Source organism: Fusarium falciforme, chromosome 14 (genome assembly GCF_026873545.1).
Source record: "Fusarium falciforme chromosome 14, complete sequence".
NCBI lineage: Eukaryota > Fungi > Ascomycota > Sordariomycetes > Hypocreales > Nectriaceae > Fusarium > Fusarium falciforme.
This window is the reverse complement of record NC_070557.1, coordinates 747,448-775,022: the sequence shown is the minus strand read 5'-3', so window position 1 is coordinate 775,022 and position 27,575 is coordinate 747,448. Positions and strand designations below refer to the sequence as shown.

At 45.8% G+C, this 27,575-nt stretch overlaps 9 protein-coding genes across 9 annotated transcripts; 7 read left to right on the top strand and 2 right to left on the bottom strand.

Moving 5' to 3' along the window:
* Positions 1–35: 35 nt before the first annotated feature.
* Positions 36–817, top strand: NCS54_01506800 (uncharacterized protein; the record flags this gene model as incomplete). The annotated part of the gene is made up of 3 exons (XM_053160180.1): positions 36–159; positions 216–445; positions 500–817. The coding sequence occupies 3 exons, from the start codon at positions 36–38 to the stop codon at positions 815–817; spliced, it is 672 nt and encodes a 223-aa protein (XP_053016155.1).
* A 29-nt stretch (positions 818–846) lies between these two features.
* NCS54_01506700 (Hypothetical protein) lies at positions 847–1,167 on the top strand (the record flags this gene model as incomplete). The annotated part of the gene is made up of 1 exon (XM_053160179.1): positions 847–1,167. One exon carries the CDS (start codon positions 847–849, stop codon positions 1,165–1,167), a length of 321 nt encoding a protein of 106 aa, XP_053016154.1.
* A 3,920-nt stretch (positions 1,168–5,087) lies between these two features.
* On the top strand, positions 5,088–6,574 carry NCS54_01506600 (MFS domain-containing protein; the record flags this gene model as incomplete). The annotated part of the gene is made up of 2 exons (XM_053160178.1): positions 5,088–5,404; positions 5,461–6,574. 2 exons carry the CDS (start codon positions 5,088–5,090, stop codon positions 6,572–6,574), a joined length of 1,431 nt encoding a protein of 476 aa, XP_053016153.1.
* Positions 6,575–7,135: 561 nt separating this feature from the next.
* NCS54_01506500 (FAD-binding FR-type domain-containing protein) lies at positions 7,136–8,957 on the top strand (the record flags this gene model as incomplete). Its single annotated transcript, XM_053160177.1, has 4 exons — positions 7,136–7,344; positions 7,400–7,552; positions 7,604–8,484; positions 8,536–8,957. The coding sequence occupies 4 exons, from the start codon at positions 7,136–7,138 to the stop codon at positions 8,955–8,957; spliced, it is 1,665 nt and encodes a 554-aa protein (XP_053016152.1).
* Positions 8,958–9,762: 805 nt separating this feature from the next.
* Positions 9,763–11,615, top strand: NCS54_01506400 (Hypothetical protein; the record flags this gene model as incomplete). Its single annotated transcript, XM_053160176.1, has 3 exons — positions 9,763–10,956; positions 11,321–11,441; positions 11,491–11,615. The coding sequence occupies 3 exons, from the start codon at positions 9,763–9,765 to the stop codon at positions 11,613–11,615; spliced, it is 1,440 nt and encodes a 479-aa protein (XP_053016151.1).
* Positions 11,616–13,706: 2,091 nt separating this feature from the next.
* NCS54_01506300 (Hemerythrin domain-containing protein) lies at positions 13,707–14,425 on the bottom strand (the record flags this gene model as incomplete). Its single annotated transcript, XM_053160175.1, has 2 exons — positions 13,707–14,039; positions 14,090–14,425. The coding sequence occupies 2 exons, from the start codon at positions 14,423–14,425 to the stop codon at positions 13,707–13,709; spliced, it is 669 nt and encodes a 222-aa protein (XP_053016150.1).
* A 974-nt stretch (positions 14,426–15,399) lies between these two features.
* On the top strand, positions 15,400–16,806 carry NCS54_01506200 (Hypothetical protein; the record flags this gene model as incomplete). Its single annotated transcript, XM_053160174.1, has 1 exon — positions 15,400–16,806. One exon carries the CDS (start codon positions 15,400–15,402, stop codon positions 16,804–16,806), a length of 1,407 nt encoding a protein of 468 aa, XP_053016149.1.
* Positions 16,807–20,502: 3,696 nt separating this feature from the next.
* NCS54_01506100 (Hypothetical protein) lies at positions 20,503–21,320 on the top strand (the record flags this gene model as incomplete). Its single annotated transcript, XM_053160173.1, has 2 exons — positions 20,503–20,595; positions 20,646–21,320. The coding sequence occupies 2 exons, from the start codon at positions 20,503–20,505 to the stop codon at positions 21,318–21,320; spliced, it is 768 nt and encodes a 255-aa protein (XP_053016148.1).
* Positions 21,321–21,952: 632 nt separating this feature from the next.
* NCS54_01506000 (Zn(2)-C6 fungal-type domain-containing protein) lies at positions 21,953–22,548 on the bottom strand (the record flags this gene model as incomplete). The annotated part of the gene is made up of 3 exons (XM_053160172.1): positions 21,953–22,192; positions 22,258–22,386; positions 22,438–22,548. The coding sequence occupies 3 exons, from the start codon at positions 22,546–22,548 to the stop codon at positions 21,953–21,955; spliced, it is 480 nt and encodes a 159-aa protein (XP_053016147.1).
* Between the last annotated feature and the right edge of the window lie 5,027 nt (positions 22,549–27,575).

Here is a 27,575-nt window from a genome sequence, read left to right as displayed (position 1 = left end):
CTTCAGTTTTTTTTTTTTTTCACTATACCAACACCATGACAGATGTCGCGCCTGTGGAAGATTGGAGCTGGGAATGCCCTCAAGACCCACACCCTCCTTCTCCTCCGACACCACCTCCTCTACCAGTGATGTACCAGGCTCCACTCTCAGAATTGTCGCGTACGTTCTCACCCATGTCTTGCAGTGCTATTAATCTAACTAGATTTACCACATAGTTCAAGATCTCGAAGACGAAGCTGAGACCAAGCTCGCCGTGACCGAGGAACTCGCCCGCCACACAAGATACTCAGCATTGGCTCCACATTTACGGTACTCCCAGTTTGACGTCACCATTCCCATAAGAGATCACTTGAATGGCAAGACGTGCCCCGTCGTGGGTATAAACTGCAAAGGGGCGAGGTCTATGAACCATTTGAAAGAACACCTTCTCACCCAGAAGCACATGGTAAGCAATCGTGTCACTACGTTTTCTTTGATACTAACCATGGAATAGGCTTAGGAGCAAGCTCTGGAGCGAGAGGCTCTCAATAACCCTGTGGCACCAACACCCGAACCAACCTTCCGGCTTGTCCCAACCGTGTCCATATCTTTCTCGGCGCCAACCCCCGTCCCGAGCTCAGATGAACCAGAACTGGATAATGTTTCTGGTGAAGAGATGGAGTTGGATGATCCAGAAACTCCCACACCACCCTCATCTGAGCTACCTCCGTTGGACAAGGAACGAGAAATTCCCGACTCGCAAGAGTCGGAGCCCTGGAGTTACCGACGGGATATGGTTATACCAGATTCTGAGGATAATGAAGAGGATGCGCTATAGTTTATATACCGGCTATCTGTGTTCCAGAGATGAGCCATGCTATCTCTGCTGAAATTTCGATACCAATTCTGTTCCGTCATGTGGCTTTGGCGTACGAGGGTACCCTGGCTGTAGCCACTCTTTCTGTCTACAGCGACTACGTTGCTTACTTGCACCGAAGCCAGAGCTCTCACAACGTGGACTACTGGAAGGATTACCTGACCGGATTGGATCCTTGTCATTTACCGTCCCTGGCTGATGGAGCCACGGAGCCCAAGGTTCTGCGAGCGCTCGACTGGGGCATCTCCCATGCAGCCGACCTTCAGGCATTCTGCATTGACAGAGGCATCACGCTACCCAACATACTCTAGTTAGCCTAGGCACTAGTGCTTTAGGCATATACGGGCCTTAACGACGTAGGGTATGGGTGCTTGCTCGCTAGGCGGGATATCCCCGTATGCGATATTGACGAGGCAGTCGGCATCTTTATCGACATATTCATATGCCAACTGCGCCTTAACCCCTCTATTAGTCTTAGCGATGCCACCAAGACTATCCAGGAAGACTTTGCAACAGCGATGAACCATAGGCATATCTCGCTTACTGACTTGCAATACGCCATGGGCATATCCAATGAATCGCCGACGGCTCTGACGGCTATTAATCGGTCACGGTTAACCGTACCGGCTTATAGGAGCTAAATATAAATAATTAGCTAGAAAAATCACGGTATATAAGCTAAGATTCTCTAGTTAAGGAGATTGAATATCTAATAAGGATGCTTAGTAATAATATCTATAATATAAGATCTTACCTCCTTTTTAGTCTTTTCCTAATTAGTAGGTATCTAGGTCCATTCTAATTGTACGACCGCCTCGCAGCAGCCAACGACGGTGATTATGGCTTTCATATTCACGACAACTTGTCAGGGTCTATGCACGACCATGTCATCAATTTCAAGCTCGATCTGGACATCAAGGGCAGAAAAAACAGTCTGTTGAAAACTGAGTTTGTGCCAACTACCCAAGTGTATGATCCCCTCCGTCTCCTCTACAAGCAAGTTATTGATCATCATCAGCTACCCGTGGTCTGATGGTCAGCCTATCAACACCATGAAGGTCAACCGCTCCTACATCACCAGCGAGGATGACAGCAAAATTACGTGGGCCAAGAATGGAGCTGCTGCATACGCCGTTGTCAATAAGGATAAGCTGAATAGTTTTGGAGAGGCACCCGGCTACCACATTTTCCCAAGTGTGCCAACCTCCCTCACACGCGCCCTAACATTGCTAACGAAGGATGTCTACAGACAGCGGTAGTACTGCCCACCTGACGGTTCAGTCATCCTCAGCCCTCGGTCAATCCGCCAACTGGGCCAATCATAACCTCTACGCCCTTCAGCACCACGACACCGAACCAAAGAGTGCATACGCCTTCAACAGCCACGATCCTCATCACCCAGCCGTGAACTTTGACGAGTTCTTCAACGGGGAGAGTCTAGACCAAGAGGACATCGTTCTGTAAGTATTTACGCCACTATAGTTGTCACAGCACAGCTAACTCTTTTTTTTTTCTTTTCCCCTTTTTGAGGTACTTCAACCTAGGCATGCACCATCTCCCCAACACGGCCGATCTACCAAACACGGTGATGACGACAGCTGTATCATCGATGTTCATCGCACCACAAAACTACTTTGCTGGCGACGTGTCACGGCGCACCATTCATCAAGCCCGGCTTTCCTACAACGAGCATTCCATCGTCACCGATTCCAAGACGTTCGGGACGAAGCAGCCGACCTGTGCATACGATATGAACAAAGCCGCACCCGACTTGAGCAGCTTTGTCGGGGAGATTCAGATTCCAAAGTTCCCATGGAACCCAAGTGGTAGTCTGCAGACGAACCCTGGTGGCTAGGTGATGAAGACGGCTCGGGGTCTCATGAAGGGCAGGCATGCATAATCCCCATGCCTTTGCGTGCTCGAGGCGTACCTGTGAGGCGCCAGAAGACAGGTCATATCACTTGAACTCCCACTGAAGGTTGAGCTGAGGGTCTGGGTCAATGTGTTTTATTCCCCAGGCACAGATACTGCAGTTCCAACATGGTAACTCGCCTTTGCTCCCTGCACGAACGAGTCAGGATTTCGGGTATGGCGGTTGGTGGCAACTGACCATTTAATAGAATTTTATTTATTTAAGATTGTACACATGATATGTGCTGTTTCCATCGTCGTGCCCTGATCTAGCTTTTGGTAGTAGAATGAGGTTGAAAAACTCGCATTCATAAGCCGAGTTATATGTTGAGGTTTAAGTTTATCACTTAAAACTGAACTTAAAATAGTCTCGGCAGTTGAAGCCGGGTATTCCGGTTAATTTTCCTTATTAGGAGCTTACATCCGGCCGGATTATGGTCAATTGCAGCCAAGATCGGTACCTCCCGGTGGAAATGTTAGAAACAAAAATAAAGACGGGTCGTTACGCGTAGTCACGTGTGCTTGTGGGGGCGCGGAACGGTTGCTGAGCTTCCTGACTCATGGCTTGTGTGAGTAAAGAACACCATTGAGTTGGTGCGAAAAATCGAGTTGTGATCGCGGGTAGGTTTAGGAGGGAGCCTATTGCCTCATTCTCAATTGACGACTACTGACTGCTATCCGTGCTTCTTATACTATGGAGAGGGAGCTATGAGAAGATGCGTGTGTGATATAACCTCTTTTAATGTCCTGAAGCAACAACACAGGTTAGCTTTACCCTATAGCCATGAGCAAACCTCGGATCCTCGGCCATACCGTTCAAGGCGTGTGCGTAAAGGAAAACAGCGAGCTATGATTATGAAACCAGATTAATCTAGAGAGAAACGCTTTTTTGAGCTTTGCTTTCGGGTGAAGCGCTGTGTGCGTAGTGGAAAATATGTACCCTTGGATGATTGTACTCTGTTGTTGATTCATTTGCGCTGGTAAGGTTGCTCAGAGCAACACTTCTTCTTCTCTCTCTCTCTCTCCCCCAGTTCATTTACATATGAAGTAGTGCTCATCGCGAGAAAGCGCTCTTGATCACGATCGACGCGTCTGTCATGTCTTGAAGGGGTCATCGTGTCCCAGCTGTTCCACTCACTGTGATGGGTCACCATGAGTCCGACTCTGATTCGCTGAAGCATTTCTCCTGCCATCCACATACAATACCACAAGTTACCTCATGCATTCCAGTAAACATGCACTGCGACAGTAAAAAAACATGAGATACTAAACTAGCTCTCTCTAATTATTTAGGTAAAAAGACTAGAATTAAGGCCTAAGAAATTTAAGAAAATTATTAAAGGGAATTTAATAGCATTAGAAAGTGATTATGCTCTTATTTATCCCTTGGTTAAGGTGTCAAGGTAGCCCTTTTTGCTATCCTCGCTGATCGCCGGGGTCTTAGTGTCTCAAGTTTTTTTTACAACCCCGTCCGTGCCTGCCTCTTTTGCTTTGCTGTTTTAGAATTTTTCTCGCTTCATGGCAGGAAATAAACAATTTAGTGGTGCTATTCCCACCATGAATGTACCGAACTTTTGCCGCGGGCGGGGCTCCAAGTTACTCCACGCGACGTCAAGGATCTAATGACGCCCCAAGTCGCGTACCTCATCATCAAGATCAACAAGCAATGGAATCAGCAGCCTTCGTAGCCTTATGATTCCGTGTTCTTGTCTCCTGAAAATGGATCACGGTCAAACAGAGGACTGGATCACCGAAGCCTCCAATTTTCCTCCTTCCTCGAGCCCTCATCCCCATTATTATCTTTGCCGGAGCCGACGACATCGACCAAGCGCAAGCGACCCCACGAGACTACCAGCATCATATCGCCGCCTTTCAGCGAAGACCTTCCTTGCCCTGTTGATCCGAGAGATATATCGCGACCGGAATCGCCAACAAAGAGACGCCGCGTGGACCAATCTCCATCCACCTCGGCGCCGAAAGCGTCCTTCCCCTTGCGACCAACAACCGACACTCGATCAGAATATTCAGTTGGAACGGGCGATGGTGATGGCAATGCGTGGGCGACTCAATCAGCGCCGGCTATATCCATGCCTCCGGTAACCCCGAGTAAAAAGTCAAGCCGGCACAGCGCTATTAGAGACATAGCCGACCTCGCACTCGCAGAGAAGCAGACAACAGGAGTGACCTGCTGCAGCGCCGATGTGTACCCAGCCAGCTGTTCAGTTGATCCTTGCGTCTGGGTGATGATGTAGGCGTTGAGGCCGTTATCCTCTTCGCCCGCTTGGCAGAGCCCATCAGCGAGCGGTCCCAGACGTCGTACATGTTCTACCAGCTGCGATGGTTCGACCCGAGCCTGGTCCCCTCTGAGATTGCCAGGCAAGCTGGTTACCTCACTGCTGCTTTTGCCGCTGCACAATGCCTCACGTCTATGTGGTGGGGGCATGCTGCTGACGACCCTCGACTTGGGCGCAAGCGTGTGTTGCTCATCGGACTCTCTGGTACGGCCATATCGGCCCTGGGGATGGGATTCGCAAAGTCTTTGCACACGGCCTTCTTCTTTCGGTGCTTGGCCGGTGCATTAAACGGGAATGTTGGTGTCCTAAGGACTATGGTATCTGAGATCGTTGTCGACAAGCGGTAAGTGTCGATGATGAGAACAACCGGCGGCAAGATCCTATGCTGATGATTCACAGTCACCAAACTCGCGCCTTTCTCCTTCTCCCCATGTGCTTCAACGTCGGTGTCATTATTGGGCCACTTCTAAGTGGTTTCCTCGCAGACCCGATTCATGCCTTGTCGAGCCTCTTCGGCCCAGGCTCCTTCTTTGGAGGCGTAGATGGTGTCCGGTGGATGAGGAGCTTTCCGTACGCCCTCCCCAACTTGTTCTTCGCCATCACACTTGGAGCAGCAGCACTTGGTATTATCTTGGGCCTCGATGAGACACATCCGCAACTGCGGCATCAGCGGGATCTCGGCCGCGTGCTAGGAAAGTCAAACATGGCTACCATCATGAGACGCAAGAATTCGGGCTACGAATATGAGGCTATCCAAGACGACTATTTGCCAACGCAAACCTCACATCTTCTGGAAGACGAAATCGACGGGATACCGGAGCTTGAGCCGGAGCCCAAACAAAAGTCGTCCCTCCGCGCCATATTGACCAGGAAGGTCTGCCTCAACATGGCGCAGCGCTTCCTACAGTCACCACACGTTTCATCATTCAACTCCATGTTCTTCAGTCTTCTTCCAGCACCCCAAGCGGACGGACACAATTTCCACCTCCCGTTCCGATTCGGTGGTGGTCTTGGGCTCTCGAGCAAGAAGATGGGATTCGCCAACACCATAATTGGCATGATCGGCATACCATTACAGTTGTTCATATATCCACGGCTCATTGGCCGCCTGGGCGTCAAGAACTCGTACCGCTACTTTCTACCGCTTGGAATCGTAGCGTATGTCCTGGTGCCCTACCTGGTTTTGCTGCCTGCGAGCAACTCGGCCCTTGTGTTGACGTGCCTATCAGCCGTGTTGTCAATGCAGGTCTTGTCTCGTACATTCGTCAACCCAGCGACTGTGATGCTGGTGAACGATTGTGCACCAACGCCAGATACTCTAGGAACTGTACACGGCATGGCTCAGAGTACGTCAAGCGCTGCCCGGATCATTGGACCGACGATGGGTGGCGCAGTTCTCGGCTGGGGACTGAGCAACAACTTCGTTGGGTTGCCGCTGTGGACGCTTGCTGTGATTGCATTGGCAAACTGGATCGTCATTCTGGGTATCGAGGACGTGAATATGCATCACTGATCAGCTGCTACTGTAATGCAAAGCTATACGGAGGATAGGTTAGCATAGGACCAGGTAGAATTGTCCTGCACTGTAGATTTCGGCTTCTATAGATGGGCTCAGTCAATCGAACACAATCCAAATATCGGATATCTTTGTCTCATAACGTGATTGACCTTGAATATCATCCACGCAGTTCCTCTCCGCTCCTGGATCCAGGAGGGGTGAGGATGGTATCGACACACCCAACTCCGAGTCCCTTTTACCACCACCACACGCACATTTACGAGTCGACTAGCGTCGCCGTCATTACAGTCGCTTTCTTCACAGTGACAAATTGGAGTCGGGGCTCATCCTGTCGTCAGGGGTTTGCGCAATATTTTTCCTCTGACTGTGAGAAACGAGCAACGCACTCGGATCCTTGTTCCCCACCAACCAAACCATGCCATGTGAGGGCCCGCTTTATCTTATCAATCAAATCATATCAATCTCCAACTCATGACTTATTTCCTGTCATCCTCCCCTGACCTCCCGTGACCTCGGTCGTTTGCTCCCAATATTGCCGATATACCGAGCTCAACTATGGCATCTGCCCCCAGGCCACCACCCTCCAAGCAGCAGAAAAATGAGGAAACGTTAACAGTATATGCCCTCCTCCTCTGCGGCCTCTTCATTTTCGTTATTTCGGCCCATCGGTGGCATTCCTCAAGCAAAAGGGCGCCACAAAAACAGCGGTCAGCGGTCAAAAAGGCTCAAGAGGCTACACGACGAGCCTCGGTCCTCGCTTTTCAGTAAGAACAATGTCCGGACTGCTACAAAAAGAAAAAGTGTACTGACAGACGACAGCAAACCCCAACTGAGCTCAGCATGGGAATGGTTCGGCCGGCCGTCTCTCGGCCTTGTCACGTTGGTCGGCGTCTTCCTAGCGGCCAACACTTTTCTCTGCTCGACTTCGTTTGCTAGTCACGCAGTCAACCACTTCGCCTCTAGATATGGATGGTGATTGCTCTCAACATCACGCGTGGCTGTCTCGTTTACTGACCTGCTCAGGATGGCATCTGCAAACATGGCCTTGTGCGTCTTTTTTGGAATGAAGAACACGCCGCTGGCTCTCGTTTTATCGCTCTCACACGCTAGCCTAAATGTTCTTCATCGAGTTGTAGGTTACGTAGCAGTCCTGCTCATTGTATTACACGCCATCCTTTACACCATCTTCCTCAGTCGCCAGGGCCGATTGGCCAAGCTTCTCGAGGCATCCGACCTGTCAGGAATCGGCGCCGGCATCGCCATGATTATTCTTCTACTGACAGGTCTTTACCGATATCGTCACTATGAGATGTTTTACATCGGTCACATCGCTGGATTTGTGATGACCATCATCCTGGCTGTACTGCACAGACCGCTCTGGGCCAAAAAGCTCCCTATTGTGATGCTTTTTACTGCCGGCTTATGGGTCATAGATCGCACCCTACGAACATCACGTTTATCATGGAATGTCGTCAACAACCAGGCTCTTTGTTATCCTCTCCCAGGGGGTGGAACCCGGCTGCTTCTTAAAAAGCCATCTATTGAAGTCGCCACACCAGGATCACATTGCTATCTATGGATTCCACGCGTACGATTTTTCCAATTTCATCCTTTCACAATTGTCAGCAACGGGCCTTCAGGGTTGGAGCTCGTGATAAAATCGCAGCAAGGCTTTACTGAAGCTCTTGGTGAGTTTGCAATGAAGCAACCAGGTCAAGCCATCTGGGCTTCATTGGATGGGCCATACGGCGCATTGCCAGATACGACAGTTTACGATAAATTGGTTTTCATTGCCGGAGGGAGCGGCGCGGCGTTTACATTTGGCTTCATGAACCGCATTCTGCACCGCACAGGAGGGTTAATATTGCAGCCCATTGACTTTGTGTGGGCTGTGAAGCACACAGGTATGTGTTATCAATTGCCTGCACGCACATTCTTGGTAACCATTTATTTAGAACATTTGGCCTGGTTTGGTGACAGCCTCCGGGACCTCGCAAGTGCCGATTCAACGGTCAATATGTTCTTGCACATCACGAATGAGGAGCCAGGCCCCATGGGTAGTGACGGCCTGGTGCCATTCCCAGAATTTGCAAATTTTGGCGTCAAGTCAGAGAACAGTGAGGCACAGCCACTTCTGACCAGAACTGCAAGCAAGGATAGCCAACCTGGCCTCAAGGCGAGTGTCATATACGAGAGGATTAATCCCCAGACTGTGGTTCAAAACGCGATGTTCAATATGGGAAGTCATGAGCAAATTCTTATTTGCGTATGCGGGCCAAAGTCATTGATGGACAGAGTGAAGGAGACAGTCAACGATTGCTGGGCTGATTCAAATCCCAGAATTGACATCCACTGTGAGGACTTTGGAGAGTCATAGGTAGGCATAGATCATGTCGTTTCTCCAAGGCGACCGGGTGTCGCAGAACGCGAAAGATAAAGTAGATAGATCTTTCCCATGTCGCCAGGTATCTTTTGAAGATTGGTATGCCCCGGAATCCATGTGGCCAGAAGGCATCTTTCGAAAACATATTCAGCCAACACCGAGACGTATATGGCGTTCGATCGAGTGTAGCTCTTGCCCTACCGAACATAAGGTCTAGGCCTTAGAGAATAATGCGCAGCTAAGCTTCCGGTTCAGCAGAGCTCCATAAGGGGGTCCCTGGCACTGGCCGAGTAAATAACTTCCACTTCGCAGGGGACCTGGTTGCTGGGCGCACCTAAGCGGAAACGCGGCCTTGACTCTAACCCTATCAAACAAAGCATAGCCATACCATCGCTCATAGTTGACACATAATGCCGCGATATTAAAGCTTGATAGGTGAGCGCTCTCTTATGCTATATCATTTTGGAGTCGCATCGTTCGATGCTGCCTCACGTGCGCAGACTCGTCGGGCTCGCCGTCAGTTCTCCATTTCCTAAAATAACCCTCCGTGTTTGAGCGAGCTAAGCAGGGGTTTGCTTGAAGTTACGGTTTCAAACCTTCGTATCCCGCGTCCTGATGATTTTAAAGCTCCTTTTTACTTAACCTTGCCAAGTCAAACTAGTACAATTAGGGTACCAACTGCCGAACCTCCCGTCCGTTGGCGACATTGAAACATCAAGAAGGTCCATATAAGACGGCATGGAAACCCAACGTCGAATTTCGAGAACATTGAGCATTCCGAGTTTCAGAGACGCCCATCATGTTATCCAAGGCTTCTCTGCTGTTGCTGCTATTGCCCGCTGCAGCGTCAACTCGAGTTTGTCAATTGTCAGCAAACAATCAGACTCAGCCTACCAACCAGACACGTCCATTCGACCCGAGCGCGCCTACGAACGGGACCGGATCTACCAACGGAACCATCCCCGAAGATGACACTCCTTGGGTTCCGACATGCAAACTACCCAGACATGACTTCGCATGGTTGAGTGTTGGACATGGTTTTATGAGCGACTGTGTTCATAGCAAGGGTACAATCCAGGGTCGTATGATCTTTGTCGACTTTTCTGACGCAGAGGCTCTCGAGGGAGAATCTCCTGAAGACGCGTATGATCTGTTGGTTCCCGACGCAAACAAGTGGTTCCAGGAAATCAGCCATGGTCAGCTTGACCTCAACATCACCGCCGATACTTCCAAGTTTTACCGCATGCCGAACTCCGCAGAGTCATACGGTTGGGACTCGGGTTTAAGTAACCAGCAACATTACGCCTACGTCGAGGACGCTTTGGACGCATACATGAACAACGGCGAGAATCTACCGCCCCCTGTGACAGACATCCTCTACGTTGTACCTACACGCAATGCGGCATGGATGACTCGCTCATTGGCCTCGTCGTTCGGCGCCTTCACAAGAAACAATACATTCGTATCCAACAGGGCCATTACCTTCGGCGTTGATCCATATAACTCCTGGGGCTACAAGGCACTCAACCACGAAACTGGCCACTCTATGTGCCTACCCGACTTATACCCCCTGGATATCAATTTTTCTCCAGGCGAATACGTAGGCGGCTATAGTGTCATGGGCAACGTCGGAGGAATTGCTCCCGATTTCTTCGCCTGGGATAAGTGGAGGCTGGGATGGTTGGCCGACGAGGATATCGACTGTATTCTCGAACATGGTACTACCAGACATACTCTCACACCGCTGGAGACTCAGGGGGGTACCAAGGCTGTGGTGGTAGCAGCTAACAAGACTTCTGCTCTTGTTGCTGAAGCTCGCACTACCAAGGGTGCAGATGAAAAGATCTGTGCCCCTGGTGTCCTCTTATACACGATCGACACTACCCGCTCAACAGGAGAGGGACCGATTCGCGTTCTTGATGCCACGCCTGGATCAGACAGTTGCGGTAGCGAAGTCAGTGGGTGGGAACCCATGAATGATGCAACTCTGTCTGTGAGTGGCATAAAATCCTATGAAGTGTCCGGATGGGGTATTAAAGTTACTTTAATTAATGATGAGGACAATGAGTTTAAGATCGAAGTAGAGTACTTATAGAATAACATAATAAAGGTTATGTTTTCAAGATTAGATATTAGGAGGGACTTTTGCCTACTAAGGCTATCGCAAATGATGCATTCTTTGGAGAAATCACAGAAGATGGCCCTAACTATCGCAGCGTTGAATGGATCGGAATGACTGCTCTCATGATCAAGGCCTAAATCGGTCTCGGGGTCTTGTCCATGCCCGTCGTCTTTGACGCTCTTGGCGTGTACCGGGCGTTATCATCCTGTTGATTATCGCCGGGATTACTACCTAGTCAGACCGGATGGTTGGCGTATTTAAGCTGCGGCATCGCAATGTCTACGGCATTGACGACGTTGAACGAAGGTTGTTCGGTTGGATTGGCTACGAGCTTTTCGGTGTCATGTACTGCCTTTGTATGTTGCCAATGATTTCACTATCGCCGTTTTAGAGCTCAGTGTTTAGTTTTCGCTTTCGTTGCCGGCTCGGCTATGCTTAGCATCTCAATTGTTCTCAACGCCCTTTCTGAGCACGAGTCTTGTACTGCTGTCTTCGTGGCTGTCGCCGCTATTGCCGCCTTTATTTTCTAGCATCTAGACACTTGGCCGAATCAGCTTGGTCGCCTGGGTTGGCGCAGCTTGTATCATCATTTCAGGTGTATTTCTTATGTCTGCTTGTATAGTACTTGTGTAAATGAAACAGTCTTTGTCGTAACCATCGCCGTTGGCCTCTAAGGCCATCCCTCAGCATTGCCAGCAGACATTGCCCAGTGGAAGGGAGACTATTGTTGACTTTGATGACGCCTCCAAGAGGATTTATTAGGCATAATATAAAAGAACAGAGTTATAAACACATAATAACATTAAAAACTAATACTATAATTTACTATAGCCTTAATATAAGCTTTTATGGCAGCAGCTATAGAGGCTCAGTGGAAAGACATGTCTTATCATATAAGATAATACCTTTACTTTTCCTTAGAGAGGATAAATGCCCTTGCCTCCTCCTCTTTTCACCATCGATACCTTTATTTCATCCCCCTCTTTCTCAAAATGGAAGTCAGACTATTAGATTGTTAATCAACCGTCCTTCACCGAAGCCATCTCTGCTATTTCTACTCTTCTTTTTACATACGCCGGCACCCCAGCTTTCTTCGATATCATTGCCGAGATACGTGATCCGCACCAATATACCCGAGCTTTAGCAACTTGCCAGATCACGGTTACGGTTATCTATATTATTATCGGTGTCACTGTTTATTACTACTGTGACTCATATGTTGCCTGGTCTGCCCTTGGATCGGCTGGCCCTCTGGTTAAGAAGGTCGGCTATGGCATTGCTCTGCCTGGCTGGCTTGCCTCTGCTATCCTAACGCTATACGCAAGACTCCGCATACCGAGCTTCTTCTCGAAAATCCCTCTGTTCGTAACTTACTACCCGTATACAGCTGCCCGCCAAGCACATCTTTGTTCGTATCTTATGAGGCATAGAGCACCTTTGAGCGAACTCAGCCCTTGTCTCCTTGAATGGCGCCCTTCTTGGAACCTTCCTCGTGTTCCAGCCGATGGGTTGTATGTGGCTATCTGATAACTGGAAGAGCCAGCGGACTATTTGGTGGCATTTTGTGGTTGGATGGAGGATATTTATTATTGCTTTTGGCACTTTTCTGATGATTGCTGGAACGTATGGCTCTATCGTTGGCATTCTTGACTCGTATAAGGAAGACGGGGGCGCCAAGGCTTGGTCTTGTGCCGATAATTCGAACTGTACTTAGAGTTGATTCTGTAACAGATAGAATCTCAAACGAAGGTTCACCAATAATGACCGCACATCTTCAATGGTACACTACCTTTACATAGAGCTAAATCTTCAAAGTCAGGAGACGTATTTGCCCAGACTCCATCCCATTGCAGAGAGAAATAGCACTGTGTCCACTTCCTATGTTGCAATTCAAGGCTATGGTTCGGTTTGAATGATCTTGTTTTTGGGTATGAGGGGAGAATCACACGAGACACGAGCCGTAGCCCGATCTTAGACGACTTGGGCTACTTCGGTCCGCTGCTGGGGGGACAATCACCCATCCGGGCACACAGACTGTATTCACTCACCTGAGGCAAAACTGGGAAATCCCATCCGACGGGGGGTCGGCGTTTTCGTCTCCAGTCCTCGTTGACTTTCTTCCCTCAAGGGTCTTGTTGCGTTGCTCTATCCATGTAACCTAACCTGTTAAGGCAACTAACTCTATGTTGACATGGAAAGATTCCCCATACCTCGGTCGCAACATGTGAGGCTAACTGAACTATGGAGAGTCGTCGAGGTTTCAAACGAGTCGTCTCGAAGCATGCCTGGTTCCCCTTGGCTGGTCGTGGTGGCATGTACCACCCTCAGCAGGCCAACAACCAGGTTGTTTACAGCCTAAAATATGTTGGATGGGCGGAGGGGATTCGAACACACGGACAGACGAATCCACTAGACTACGAATCAAAAAATTGGTGACCTTATAGACGGATCACTTGTTCATATCTTGTCGTGCTTGCGTAATTTTGGTACGGGGGCGTCGTCGGTCCATTCCTCGCGCTTCCACCACTATGAGACACAAATATCGTTGCAATGGAAGTGATATTTCAAACTAACTCTACCGAGAACCTCTCAACCCATCTGCTCTGCCCCACTCAATGCCTTCAAACCTTGCTCTGGTCTGGGAACTTCCGGAACATGTCGGCAAGCCGGTCCATGGGTGCCGCCATCAAGCCCATCACAGTCTCGAATGGCGGGTTCTCTCCGGCGCTGGGATGGCTGCGCGTTGGCACAAACATCTTTGTGCGGCTGAAGCTATTTGACATGGACTCGGACTGCCCATCGTCGGCCTTAAGCGCTTGTTCCAGCGCTGGTAGGTCTTGACCCTCCTCCTCCTCGATGTGCTTGGAGAGAAGAGTCCAGATCTCTTTGAGCTTCGGAAGGTAGTTTGAGTCCTGGGGACTCAGTCCTTGGAACGTCTTTAAGAGCTCCTTGACCTTTCACATGGTTAACGTAAGCTCGATCAATCTAGGGGCCAAACTCCTACTTGGTGATGCTCCTGGCGATCATGCTCGGCCATTTCCTTTCCCTTGGTTCCCATGTACCTTTCCATGGCAGGATAGACGACAAGCTCCTCACCAATTGAGTGACGCGCAAGCTCCCAGACAAATTGGTTGCCGAACCGTTGCTGGTGGTCGTGGTCGGCCGAGTTAATTACCTCATTGTAATACTGCTCAAGCTCGCGATGATCCTTGATTATGGCATCCGAAACTGAGGACATGGCTGCGATACGGACTCGAAGAGGGAATTGCGCCACACGGAAATGCTGAGGCCGAATGGTGGCTCTAAGCTGAGGCAACAAAAGAGTACGGGTCAACGACATCTTTAAGTATCAAGTTGAAGTGGTGACTCTGCATTTCATCCCGAGCCTAGGGGCGCAGCTTCCCATATAACCACATTGCATGGGCAGCATGACGCAGGAATGATGGGCTTGGCTCGAGTAATATCACGAAAGCGGCAGTGACAGAGTGTGATAAACAGCCAGTGATGGGACATGGGATGCCAATTCCTCCCATGTGATTTACTATGGTTACAGGATGATATGGCTTCACGACGTCAAGGAAAGCATTCTAGACGCGATGTTTACGTAGCCAGGGTTGTAATCAATTCATTCTGATAGGTTGGCAGACTGGCCCTGTGTCAAACTTGGGCAACGCGGATGAAAGATACCAACGTTCACATCGGGAAATATGGAGCGCATCGGAAGGAGGCAGGCATCTTTGAGTACCAAATTTATGGGCGCATACAAGTTTCATGGCGAAGGGCATTGCGGAATTTTGCCGAAAACCTCAACAAAGTGGTTCCTGGTGCGTCAAGAATTACGCCATAGTTCGTCAAGTTAGATGCGTGCCCTTCGCATCAACCCGTCATAGACGTCAACTAGCGGCGCTTTAAACCCCGATTCCTACTTAAACTTGCTAGAATGCAATCTTTTGATATTTCTTGTCATGCTGTCATCGACCTAGTATTCGAAAGCATTACCAATTTACGCACGATGCTCGGCTCTCCGGGTCGCGGCCGGAGCTTTTTTCCCAGCTATTGTGGTGACTAAGCCTTGACGGCATGATTACGACCCCGGCACTGGTCATGAATCCACCTGTTCGAGTACTCAATGACGGAATCACTTTCGACCAGCCATCGAGGTTGAGTCTTACGTATCATAGTGGACATTGCGCGGGGAGGAGATGGAAGCTGGGATTGACTTGGGTTGTATAAGATGGCATGCTGAGCCGTTCGAACGTAGCTCAATTGAGCGTTGTCTAGTGATTGCGACAAAAAAGAATTTCTGAAGGAATCATGGGCCTGAACACCTTGCTTGGAGGCGTGGCTTTGCTCGCTCTCGCTGGCCATATCGATGCTGTGCCTGTGGTATCTAAGGCCCAGACCACATTCTCATCAAAGGCATCTTTTGTCCCGCCGGCGATTCCTGTCACGGATGTTCTCTTCCATGGAACATATACCGGCCCTGAACCAACCACTACTGGGGCACTGTCAAACAGCGCTCTTGCATCCTCAGTTCCCGCTCGGCCTCCTGCCCCAGACTCTTTCAAGTACCCGGCAGATGGAAAGCTCCACAGCCCTCAGCCAGCACCTTACACGCCCAGCGGAGGCATCGGCACCAATGGGTCTGCTCCAGTGTACCGGGTTCAGAGTGACTTCGATTACCAGTCTCTTGCACTAGCGCTCTACCAGGAGTGGATCGAGCTTGATCTGTTCCACTGGGGGCTGGCGACCTTCTCCAAGGAAGAGTTTGAGGCCTATGGGATTAACGCTGAGGACCGTTTTCTCATCGAGTACATGGCTGACCAGGAGATTGGCCACGCTACCGTCATCAGCCATATGCTCGGTCCTGAAGCACCGAAGCAGTGCACCTACAACTACCCAGTCTCCAATGTTCGAGAATTCATCGACTTCAACCAGAAGCTTACTCGCTGGGGAGAGTCTGGCGTCTACGGCTTCCTGCCCCATCTCAACTCGGGTCCTGCAGCACAGCTGCTGTTGCAGAGCATCACAATCGAAGCCCGGCAGCAGCTCATATTTCGCCAGTTTGGAGGCCAGTTTGCCATGCCCGAGTGGCATACGCCTGGTATCCCTCAGAGCTGGGCCTGGACTCTGCTCGCCCCTTATATCTCGAGTTGCCCCTACAATCAAACCCGACTGGTCTGGCAGAACTTTCCCGCACTGCACGTCTTGAACCAGCCGAATCCAGCTCGGATCAACGGGTCTGATGTATGGAATGAGACAACCGGCGGATACGCCAACACTCTGTCCACTGCCGATATCTCCGAGGATGAGCTTTGCGTCAACGCAACGGACAAGACACTGGACTGTGGCGCAGCAATCACTCAGAACCGCAGCATTCCTCTCTCATACGCCGGCCGCCAAGTATTCTTGAAATGGGATGCGCCAGGCCAAGCTATCGGACCCAACAATAGCTACATCACGTCAACCAATGTCAAGGAGCCCAAGTACGCCGCCTGGGTCTCACAACTCAACGTCACATACTCGCCGCTGCAGAATGTCAGCCGCGATGGCAGGACGGCTTACACGATCCAACCCAATGTCTCGACCTGGGCAGGCGACCCGGCAATCAATGGAACCATGTTCCTGGCGTTGACGGACACGGACCTCTATGTTACGCCGTACAACCTCACCCAGATTAACCCGCACGTGGCGGCGCTGGCGGTCTACCAGGCTGGCTGACATTGAAGATGGCTGAGTTTAAGAATAGGGTCATATGCGCTTGGGTTTTTGGGAAGGGAGTGGAATGCTTGATTAGATCTACGGATAGAGTGGCTTTAATTGCCTGCTGAATTTATCCCTAGCCTCTTAAAAGATAGGAGCAAAGGCACTGCACCCTAGTATGTATTTAAATTAAAGATAACCCCAGATAATCCAGTGTGTCCTTATGGTGCACCCCACTGGACTCTTATTACTGCCTTATCTCGTCTTATCTTCCAGTCACTTGCTACGTGTTTCAAATTCACGACTTACTTTCCTCCTATGGTTCCCATTAGAAATGGACATTCCGGCCAGGAAGAAGAGATACACCAAGCGGAGTCGATCGGGCTGCCTTCAGTGTCGAAATCATCATCAAAACTGCGACGAGAGACGGCCAATGTGTAGTCTTTGCGACCCCCGTGGACGAGCTAGTCAATATGGGCTTCGGATTCGATGGGAAGGCCTTTCCAGCAGAGGCAACACGCCATCTCAAACCACAACCCCTCGCTATCAGTCTCATCTCCACTGCCACCTTTCGATGATGGCGGCCTCACAAACTATCGACCAGACACAGTGACTACAAGTCAAGATGCGCACCTATCCCCGGTTACCTCATGGCGTGGACCTGGTATGGTGAATGTTTCTTGACGGAATGGATTGATTCACATGAAACACCTGACGGTCTGATGAACAGCCTTTCAGTTAGTAAGAAGGCTTCGTATGACATCCGATGTTACTTGCGATGTGTATTGGAAAAGGTCTGGACTTTTCTCTGGACTATATTTCCGTTTGGCGATATCTCGTTCTGATGTGGCTGGTCTACAATTTCCTATCTGAGTTTAGTTTCCAGGACTCTAGAGGATTCGGACTGCGTGCGACGCCGGTATCATTGCTTGCGACTGGTCGGGCTCTCCATTCATTTTCAACTAATCACGCATGTTTGGCCTCGAGTTGCTCTTTTGGGATTGTTGGCAGGACATGCCAGCTAGACGCTGGTCCTCCCAGAAGCCGATGGCGAGATGGACTGAAAGAGATCAGAGATAAGACATGATAGGGCCATATTATAAGGTTGGCGACAGACCAGACTTTCAATACCTGTAGAGCATTATGTGGTGAACGTCCCCAGCTCGACTGAGGACGCAGGCCATGACCATAGCATCAGATCAAGCGATGCAACCGAAAGCGATCCAGCTGAGGTCGATGAGAGGCAGCGGGCGCCTCACACAGTAGTGACCACGCCCCTACATTTAGGCCGATTTTGCCCAAGGAATCACAAGGGGCAGATGAAGATGGAGGAGGAGGAGGCGGAAACTCGAGCAACGTCCGCGAAGAATTGTCTAACGGATGCAAACGAAGAGTAATAGCCGGTCTTGTTCGCCGCACCAGGATCAGACGAGACGGTGGTCCCTCGATAGCGAGGAGGGGCGGATGTCGTGATGGAGCACAATGTGATGGACAACGCCTTGGCGATGTAGACACGCACAACCAGCAAGGAGAGTCCGCAACAGCCGTCCAAGGACGAGGACGGGAACACAATATAACAGTGTTACCGGTCCAAAGGCTGCGCTGCGACCGATCCAACCGAAGGCAACTGTAGGAATAGCCGAAGCCGGAGTGATAGTTTACCTAAGCCCAAGACCAACTCAACAAAGTCCAGAAAGCCAAACCCTCGCAGAGCCTATGACGGCAGGCCGGTTGGATGCAAGTCAACGGCGGCCGGGCCGCCGAGCGAGGAGGACCGGGTCGCGATGCGACGGCGTTACCCATCCAAGACCTCTGTTGCGCCCGATCCAGCCGAGAGAAGCGGTGGCTCCAGAAATCAGTCAGTCGAGGACCGCGCCAAGCCTCGCGAGCGCGGATCAGCAGAATCGGCCGTTGCTACCGCAGACAGGTTCAGCATTGGGAGCCTCGGACGAACCCCCGGACCGCGTGGGCGGGGCAGAACGACGAACCAGGTCAAGTGGGTGGACTCGGACGCGGCGGGATGGGATAAGAAGTCAGGCGATGCAACACGGAGCCACTGCTTACCCCGACGTCCCTCTTCGGTCCATCAGGCCCAAGGAGATACAGGCAGCGGAGGCTGATGGGAGCCGGATCGACATAGTCCCCGGACACCGAGCAGCCGATGACGCCCTGGAACTGGTAGTTGGAGGCGGCACCGATGGACTCAAGGAGAGTGCGCGGCGCCGCAGGTTACTAAAACGGAAACCGACACCACTAGAACGAGTGCGCCAGGATAAGAGGGCTGCACTCGCCAGCGCGCTGGGCGATGAGCGGCTTCTAGAACGCGTCTGGGAGGAAAGCTGTCCGGATAGGACGCAAGACTATCGAACAGAGGACCTACGCAGCGTGCTGAGCTACCTATATGAGGAATTTGCTGAGAAAGAGAGGCTATCTCGGGAACAGGCATCGTATACGCCAGTTTCCCACGCGGGAAAGGTGTCGACAGTATAGGATTTCTACAAGGCATTTCACAACCCAGACGCCTTGCCAATCTGGACCTATAGGATATGCTATCGAAAGTGCAGCAAAGAGGAGCTAAAAGCGATAAGCTGGGACGAATGGACATCTAGCCCTGCCAACAGACGTGATGGCTCGCCATTGTCGTGCCAGGGCTGCTTCCCCGCAGGCTATCACTTCCAAGGCTGTGCAGAATGCGTTGGGCGCTTGAGAAAGGGTCGGTCATGTCCTGCCGCGCAGTTGCTCATGCGCCTGGGTTGCGAACACATGTTCCCGGACGAGCTAAAGTTGTTAACACCATAGCTGAGAATAGCGGTGAAATAGAGAGTTGAAAATGAGTAATATTAGGGCCCTAAAACCAGGCTGTTCAATTGTTAAAATGGCCCTCGTGATGACTAGTTCAAATTGGATGATCATGTTGGCTTGGAGTTCTTCTGTGATGGGTTCTGTCCTCTTCCCCTCTTTTCGAGGTCACATGCCAAGGTTCTATGTCTAAGGAGGAGAGGGTGGGAAAAAAGAAGAGGTTGGGGGGAGGCAATGGGCCGAGAGAACCAATGTCGTTTAAAACAAAGACACATCGATTAAAGACCAATCAAGGAGCAGATATTAAAGCCGAATTAAAGAGCAGACGTTAAAGCCGACCAATAAGAGGCGGGCAAGGGCTGGGGCGAAATCCTCGACGCAGAAGACCTCTCGTCACTTGGTTCCTCAAGGCATAGACCTTTCGTTCCTCAAGGCACGGGCCCCGTTCCTGACTCAAATGCTTGAGTAGAGAAAGCTATGGAACCCCTGCAGTTGACGGCTGCCTTCTCTATGCACCAAAAGACGTGACTCGACCAGCGTAACTTCAGGTCCGAGCTTGGCTCTTTAGTAACGGAATTCAACGTAATTCAGCGTCACCGCAGTCTACTCTGATAATATCAATCTAAATTCTGCAGTGAGGCCGGCTCCATGGGTTGGTAAGTGTCCGGGTCTTTTGGTTAGCGCGATTATCAGTGTGGGTGTGATGCTGCTACTCGAGGTGATTCACCATGCACCTCGACGAAACTTGCCTGATTCGGCAATCGTGAGAATGCAAGCTAACCCCTGCTTACTGGCGCCCAGCCCGCCAACTACATCCCCTTCGCACATAAAAAGGACGCCTCCTCCTCATATACTTTGATTTCTGCTGTCTTCCTATTCAAACTGATCTTTGATTTCAGACATCACGCCTCGACCATGTCTCTCGTTGGAGAAGTCGCCATCGTTACCGGCGCCGCCCGTGGCATTGGCGCTGGCATCGCCTTGAAGCTTGGACAAGAGGGAGCTCGGGTCAGTCTTCATCCGCTCACCTACTAGACATGGCTAACCTCAGCTTCCAGGTGGCCATCACTTACGCGACCGACTCTTCAACCCCAAAGGCCGCAGCTCTGGTATCCCAACTCTCTGAGCTAGGTACCTCGGCGATTGCCATCCAGGCTGATCTCGCCCAGGAGCCGGCTCCAGGCAAGATTGTTGCACAGACTCTATCTGGGCTTGGCGTCGACCACATCGACATCCTTGTGAATAACGCCGGCGTCGCAGACGTTCACCCCGTCGAGGAGGTCACTCCGGAAATGTACGACAGCGTCTTCGCCATCAACACGCGTGCCACCTTCTTCATGACCCAGGCCGTCCTGCCAAGCATCTCCAAGGGGGGCAGGATCATCCACGTGTCGTCGACTAACGCGAGGACGGGAATGCCTGGCACGGCGGTCTATGCGGCAAGCAAGGTTGCCCTCGAGGCTTTTACTCGAGTCATGGCTGCTGAGTTTGGGCCCAAGTATGGGGTTACTGTCAACGCGGTGAACCCGGGTCCTGTGGCCACGGATATGTATCTCTCTGCCCCTGGTACGCTTCGGGACACTATGCATGAGATGGTTAAGAATGTGCCGGCCGGAGGACGAATGGGGACTCCAGAGGATATTGCGGACATCGTCAAGTTTCTAGCTAGTGAGGAGTCGAGATGGGTGAGCGGGAATGTGGTTACGGCTAATGGGGGTTTGGTGATGATGTAGTCAGACGCGCGGCTTTGAAATACATCAACAGTCATAACTCGCCATTTCCAATAAAGATCGAGGTACATGATTAGAACCCATCGCCATCAAGACGCCGTTGCCTCTTTAGTATCCGCTGTATCCCAGATCCCAAACACTTCCAGCTGATCAAGCGCCGGCGTGGCAGAAAAGATGTCTGTGACAGCCAGAGACAAGAACTCTCCCAGAGGTCCCATTCTTTTCAAGGCACAGTCGAGTATACCGACAGGTGCAAGGGCAGTGAAGTTCGTCGCCACGCTTGTCTTTAACTCTGTTGCTAAGTAAGCGCACTGTTGGACCGCCTCTAAGGCTGGCAGACAGGGAAGCTCAAGTTCATTCGTTAGCAGGAGGGGTGACGAGGTTTGTCTGTCCCGCAGCTGGCTTTCGATATGGGCCACATCGATATGCATGGACGCAGAGGTTCGGGACCGAAGGAGTTCTTGCAGCCGGGATATATACATTAAGGCGGCATTATAATTGAAGATCTCGAGTGCTTGACTAAGACTGTTGAATCGGATCTGCCGGCCGAGGAGCTGTCTGACTAGCACTGAAGAGGCGATCTTTGAGCTATGAGAAACGGTCAACACGGTTGCCGCTCTAGGGTTGATTCGTTCCTAGTCATATCTCCAAGCTCGGAGCTCTTGGTATAGAGTTTCTGCCTTTGCGACAGTGTTAACTCCCTGCTCAGGCTGTCGATTGCGCCCACCCAGGACCTCTTCAGCTAGCCCGGGGAGACTCGAAGTTATGTCATAAAGTCTATCCATGCAGGTTTTATGGGAGGCTCGAAAGGGCGCCGACTTCCAGACATCTTCTTCCAAGAAGGTTCGGCACCGTTTCGCAAGGGCGGTGCATATCTTCAAGCCACGTTAGTTCGCTTGATTCAACCTTCCGTGGATCAAATTTTGGGCTTGATTCTTACAAGCATCGATCTGCAAGACCTGAATATGGAAACAGTTCTGTCGTCTTGGTTGCAGTCGGGGCCACAATTTCTGGTGATAAGGCCCAAGCCCAGATCATGCTCCAACTTGACTGACTTTTCCATTACATACTGTTGATGGCGTCAGCCCTGTTCTGCCCAAGGGCTGGATGGTCAACTCACGGGGTACATGCTCAGAACCATGACCGGGAGGATCAAATCAACAAGAACTGAGCTCTGGTGTATGTCCAGGCTGGACGACACAAGTCGCATGCTCTGTCCGTAGAGCTGCATGCTCCGCTGTTGCAGTTTTGCATCAGAATTTCCGACGCCGAGATGCCCCATGAGGAGAGACCTGCAAGCTATGTAGCTGGCAGAGGTAGTATCGCCCTGCAGTCCGGTGATTACGATCGACTTCCACCAGTGCGCCCAGGTGTAGCTGGCGAGGAAGCAGTCGAGTGATATCTGGCCATCAAAAGCTACCAAGCTGAGTTCGGATGCATAGCTAAGGCTTGGGGTACCATGCATCCATGACGGCCGAGAACTAGAAGGGGCTCTTTGTAAAGCTGATTGCGGGCCGCGAGCGACGCTATAGCTGACCGTCCTCAAGGGCGTCTCATATCCGCCGCAAGAATGCCCAGACTTGAGGCACCTCTGGCAAGATGGAACGCCTCGGTCTGGGTGCGATCAACGTCAGAGCCAGACACACAGCATAGGTTTAGATAGTAAGCATAAAGCGCGCCTCCCCCGCTGCTGACCGCATTTTACTCGACGTCTTCGGCAGGTTTGGCAGTATCCGCTTGTCGGCGCTCGACCCATGACTAGATGGGCTTGGATATCGGGAGTTCTGCTGACGTTCCGAGCTGGACTTGGCTTATTGATGTGGTTTGAAGTCAAAGTCACGATTGACGTTGCGATTACGGAGCCCAGATGAGATAGCATCTGCTTTATTACATACGACGCGGCTTTGGTTGCATATCGCGACTACTTACCCTTATTAGTGGGTTAGTAATTACCCGGCGGTTTTGGCAGCCGCCCGAACTTAGCCGATCTCCTCAAATCGGATCCTCTATCAATTCCTCCCGAGTGGTCAGCGAAATTCCTATAAGTGGCTTGTATTATCGGCCTTGGTGAGCAATTTTCTTTTCTGCCTGTGACCAACAGCGACCAACAGCAACCAAAAGTGACATGTAGAGTTTCCTCATCCCATGCTGGAGCAGTCTATCAGGGAGAGGTGTGCCGTTCCCTCCACCTGCAACAACGGCTGTCAAACGCGCCATTCCCGTCCACAAATGGTTTACTCCCAGCTATGCAGCGCTTATGACCATATAATTCTCCGTCCGGTCTCAACCTAGGTTCCGCTCCCGTCATACCGGTATAGTGCCTGTAACATAGCGATCCCCTTAGGTGCCAGGTTTAGCCATAGAGAGGTTACAGAGAGGTAAAAGACGGAGAAAATTTATTTTATCTTAGAAAAATAAGTTTAAGAGAGTCTAGAAAAATCAACTCTATAATATACATGTGATAATCATGTGTATTCCTAAGGGATAAACCGGTTATGCTAGGTTTATATTAGTAGATAGATTAGTCGCGCTATGCTTAAATAATAAGGGTATTATATCTAGTAATATACTTAAAGGTATTAAGTATAATTAAGTTATATTAATAGCTAAAGTAGCTACTATATAAGAAAATATAATAAATATATTCTTATATACTTATAATAATTTATCTAGAGTATAAGGCCTTCTTAAGTATATTACTTTAAGACTATTATTACTCTAAGAGTACTTTACTCTTTTATACTTATTGCTCTTAGCCTTAATTACCCTAATAGGTATAGGCCTATTATAGCTCTTTTAGGGTTCTACCCCGCAATACCACTTTAGTTAGATATGGGTAGTGATAATACGCGATATAACCTATACTATTAAAAAGACCTCGTTTTAGGCTAATATATATAAGAAGTAAGTAAAACAAATAGATAAGTAAAATAGTTTTCTAATTCTTAGGAATTATACCTAATTTAAAAAATACTTTAAAAGTTTTTTATAAATTTAAATTAGGCCTAAAATAGCTATATGTTTAATATTTAATAAATTAAAAAACCTAATTTTAAAAAAGGGTTTTTATAGATTTTTAAAAAATTACCTTAGTAAGCTATTTATAAAAATATTATTTGCACTATTATTTTAAGTTTTATATTTTTTAAAAATTAATAAGATTTTTAAAAATGTAAAAAAAAATATAAACTTATTACTTTTTTAGTTAAACTTATAAAACTATTATTTTTATATTTATAGCTATTTTATAGCTAATTTTAAAAACTTAAAGTTTATATTTTTTAGGTATATAGTCTATTATTTTACTTACTTGCCTGTTTTACTTATTGATTAAATATATTATATAATAATATATTTTTTACTTATTTTAGGGTTAAGTTTAAAATATAATAAAATATAAAAAAATAATTAATAAGTAGGTTATAAGATTTATTTCTATATTCTTTTTATTATTTATTATTATAAGCTAATTAAAGGGCTAGAGAAATCTTATAACTCTTTTATTAATAGGTTTTATTATTTTAATTTTATAATTATTTTTATTTTTATATTTATATTTATATTTATTTTTATGTTTAGTTTTATTTTAATATTTATTTTTATTTTTACTTGTATTTTAATTCTTTACCTTAAATATCTTTTTTTATTTAATAAAAAAAATAAATATAATAAAATTTAATATTTATTTCTTATATTTATATATTCTTATACCCTAATATAAAGCTTAATCCTATAGTAGTTAGTCTATTAAAAATATAAAATATAATTATTATTACTATTAAAGGCTTATAAAAGCATATAAGTAATACCTCCTCTCTAAGATTTACTTATAAACCTTTCCTTATCTTACTTAAGCTTATCTTACTTAGGTTTTTACTAAACTTTTATTTATAACCTAACTAGGCAAGCTACTTACTTAAGACCTAAGCCTAAGCTTAATTAAAAGGTGAATAATAGTTGAGGCTAAAATACTATCTAGGGTTATAAGTATAGACTAATAAGTATATAAGAGAGTAAGTAAGGGTAAATCTAAGATAGAAATAAAAAAGTTAAAATACTAATAATAACTTATTATTTTATAATAATATATATAATAAGTAAGTATTATAATTAAATAAGTATTATACTTTTCTTAGCCCTTTAAGTAAAAATAATAATAAAAATATTATAAATTAATTAATTAATTAAAATTACTTCTTATATTTTTCCCTAGATATCTTAATAATTACTTAATAAATCTTAATATTATAACTAGGCTTATTTTAAACACTATAATATTAAATCCTTAGTTATATTAGCTTTTTTACCTTCTTATATATTTATTTTTTAATATTATTATTATTTTTTTTTTTTCGCTTATTTTTATATTTCTAAGTAAAATTTTTATTATATTTTATTATAATATAATATATATTATATTTAATTTATAATACAGCTTTAAAATTAAAATACTATTAAATTTATAATTTATTATATAAAGCCTATTTTATTTTATTTTTAACCCTTAAGTTTATTAAATTTATTTAATTAATTAAAATTACTTATTATATTCTTTCTTAAATATCTTAATTATTATTTAATAAGACTTTATATTATAAATAGGCTTATTATAAATATAATAATATTAAATATTTAATTATGTTATTTTTTCTAATTATTATTTTTTAATACTTTAATTACTATTTATATATTAATATGCATTTAATTAATTTTTTATTTATTTTTATTTATTATTATAACCTTTATATTTTATAATTAAGTCGTCTTTATTTTTTAATATTAATGAAATATCTTATTTATCTTTTAATAGTTTTTATTTTTAATAATTAATAAAATAACTTAATATATAATTATTTTTATATTTTTCTTAAAAGACCTTAGACCTTTAAAAATTAACTCTAAGGAATTATTTTAATATCTATTAATTTATCATTTAAGGTATTTAAACTAATATATAACTATAAATATAATACATAGGGTCCTTAAGACCTAAGAGGTTAAAGACTTAATTTTCTTTTTAATAAGCCTTTTAAATCTAAAAATATATATTAAGCTTTAAAATTATAAGTTTTAGGTTAAAAGAAATAAAGTTAATATTTTTAAAAGCCCTTTTAATATTTTTTTTATTATACTAATTTTATATATTATATAAAAACTTAAAAAAAACTTAGTTTTTAAAATATATATTAAAAAATATTTAATTAATTCTTTTATTTTTTATTCATAAATTTATTTTAATATATTAAAATATTTACTATTTAAGGATTAAACTAAATAAAACTAAGAATAAAAATATATAAAATTAAATATTTTTTTTTATAATATTATTTAAATTTAATAAATAATTCTTAAAATTATTTAAGAATTAAGAAATCATAAGAATTAATTAATTATTTAATTATTTAAAATTAATATTATTCTTAATTTAATTATTTTAAGTTATTATAATAACTTAATTATTTAAAAGGTTATTTTATAAATAGTAAATAATAAAATAATCTTAGCTTATATTAATAATATATAATTCAATGATTTATTTTTTAATATTAATTCCTTAATTTATTACTATTTATTTTTAATTTCTAAATTATATTAATTCTAGCTTTAAATACCTTTTTAAGCCTATAATAATTATTTTATTTATAATTATATCTCTAAAAGAATTAAGTTTATTAAAATTTTAAATATTATTTAATTATATATTATATTTTATAATTATATTTATTATACGCTTAAATTAACTATAAGTAATAATTAGATTTTTATATTTAGCTTTTTAATAATTTATCTTTATAAATATACTATATCTTAAGCTCTAAGTATTACTTAATAAGATTTAAAGCTTAATATATACAAATAAGTAATATATTATTATTGCTAAATAATTAACTAGTTATTTCTTTTATATTATAAAGCTAAAAGAAAATCCTTATAAATCTAAGTTAAAAATAATATAAAAATTAGGTTTTTTAATTATATACTTAATATAATTTCTAAATAATATTATATTAAGATTAGATACCTTTTTATTAGTAATATAGCAAATATTAAAGGACTATATAAGTCTTTATACTATATTAAATACTTAGATTTAGGTTATTTTAAAGGGCTTAAATAATAAGAAAGGTTCTAGCTATAATAGTAATAATAGGTATCTTAAGTTATTAAGAATTAATTAATTAAGTAAAAAGTAAGATATTAAAGGGAAAAGTATAATACTTATTTAATTGCAATGCTTTTTTATTATATATATTATAA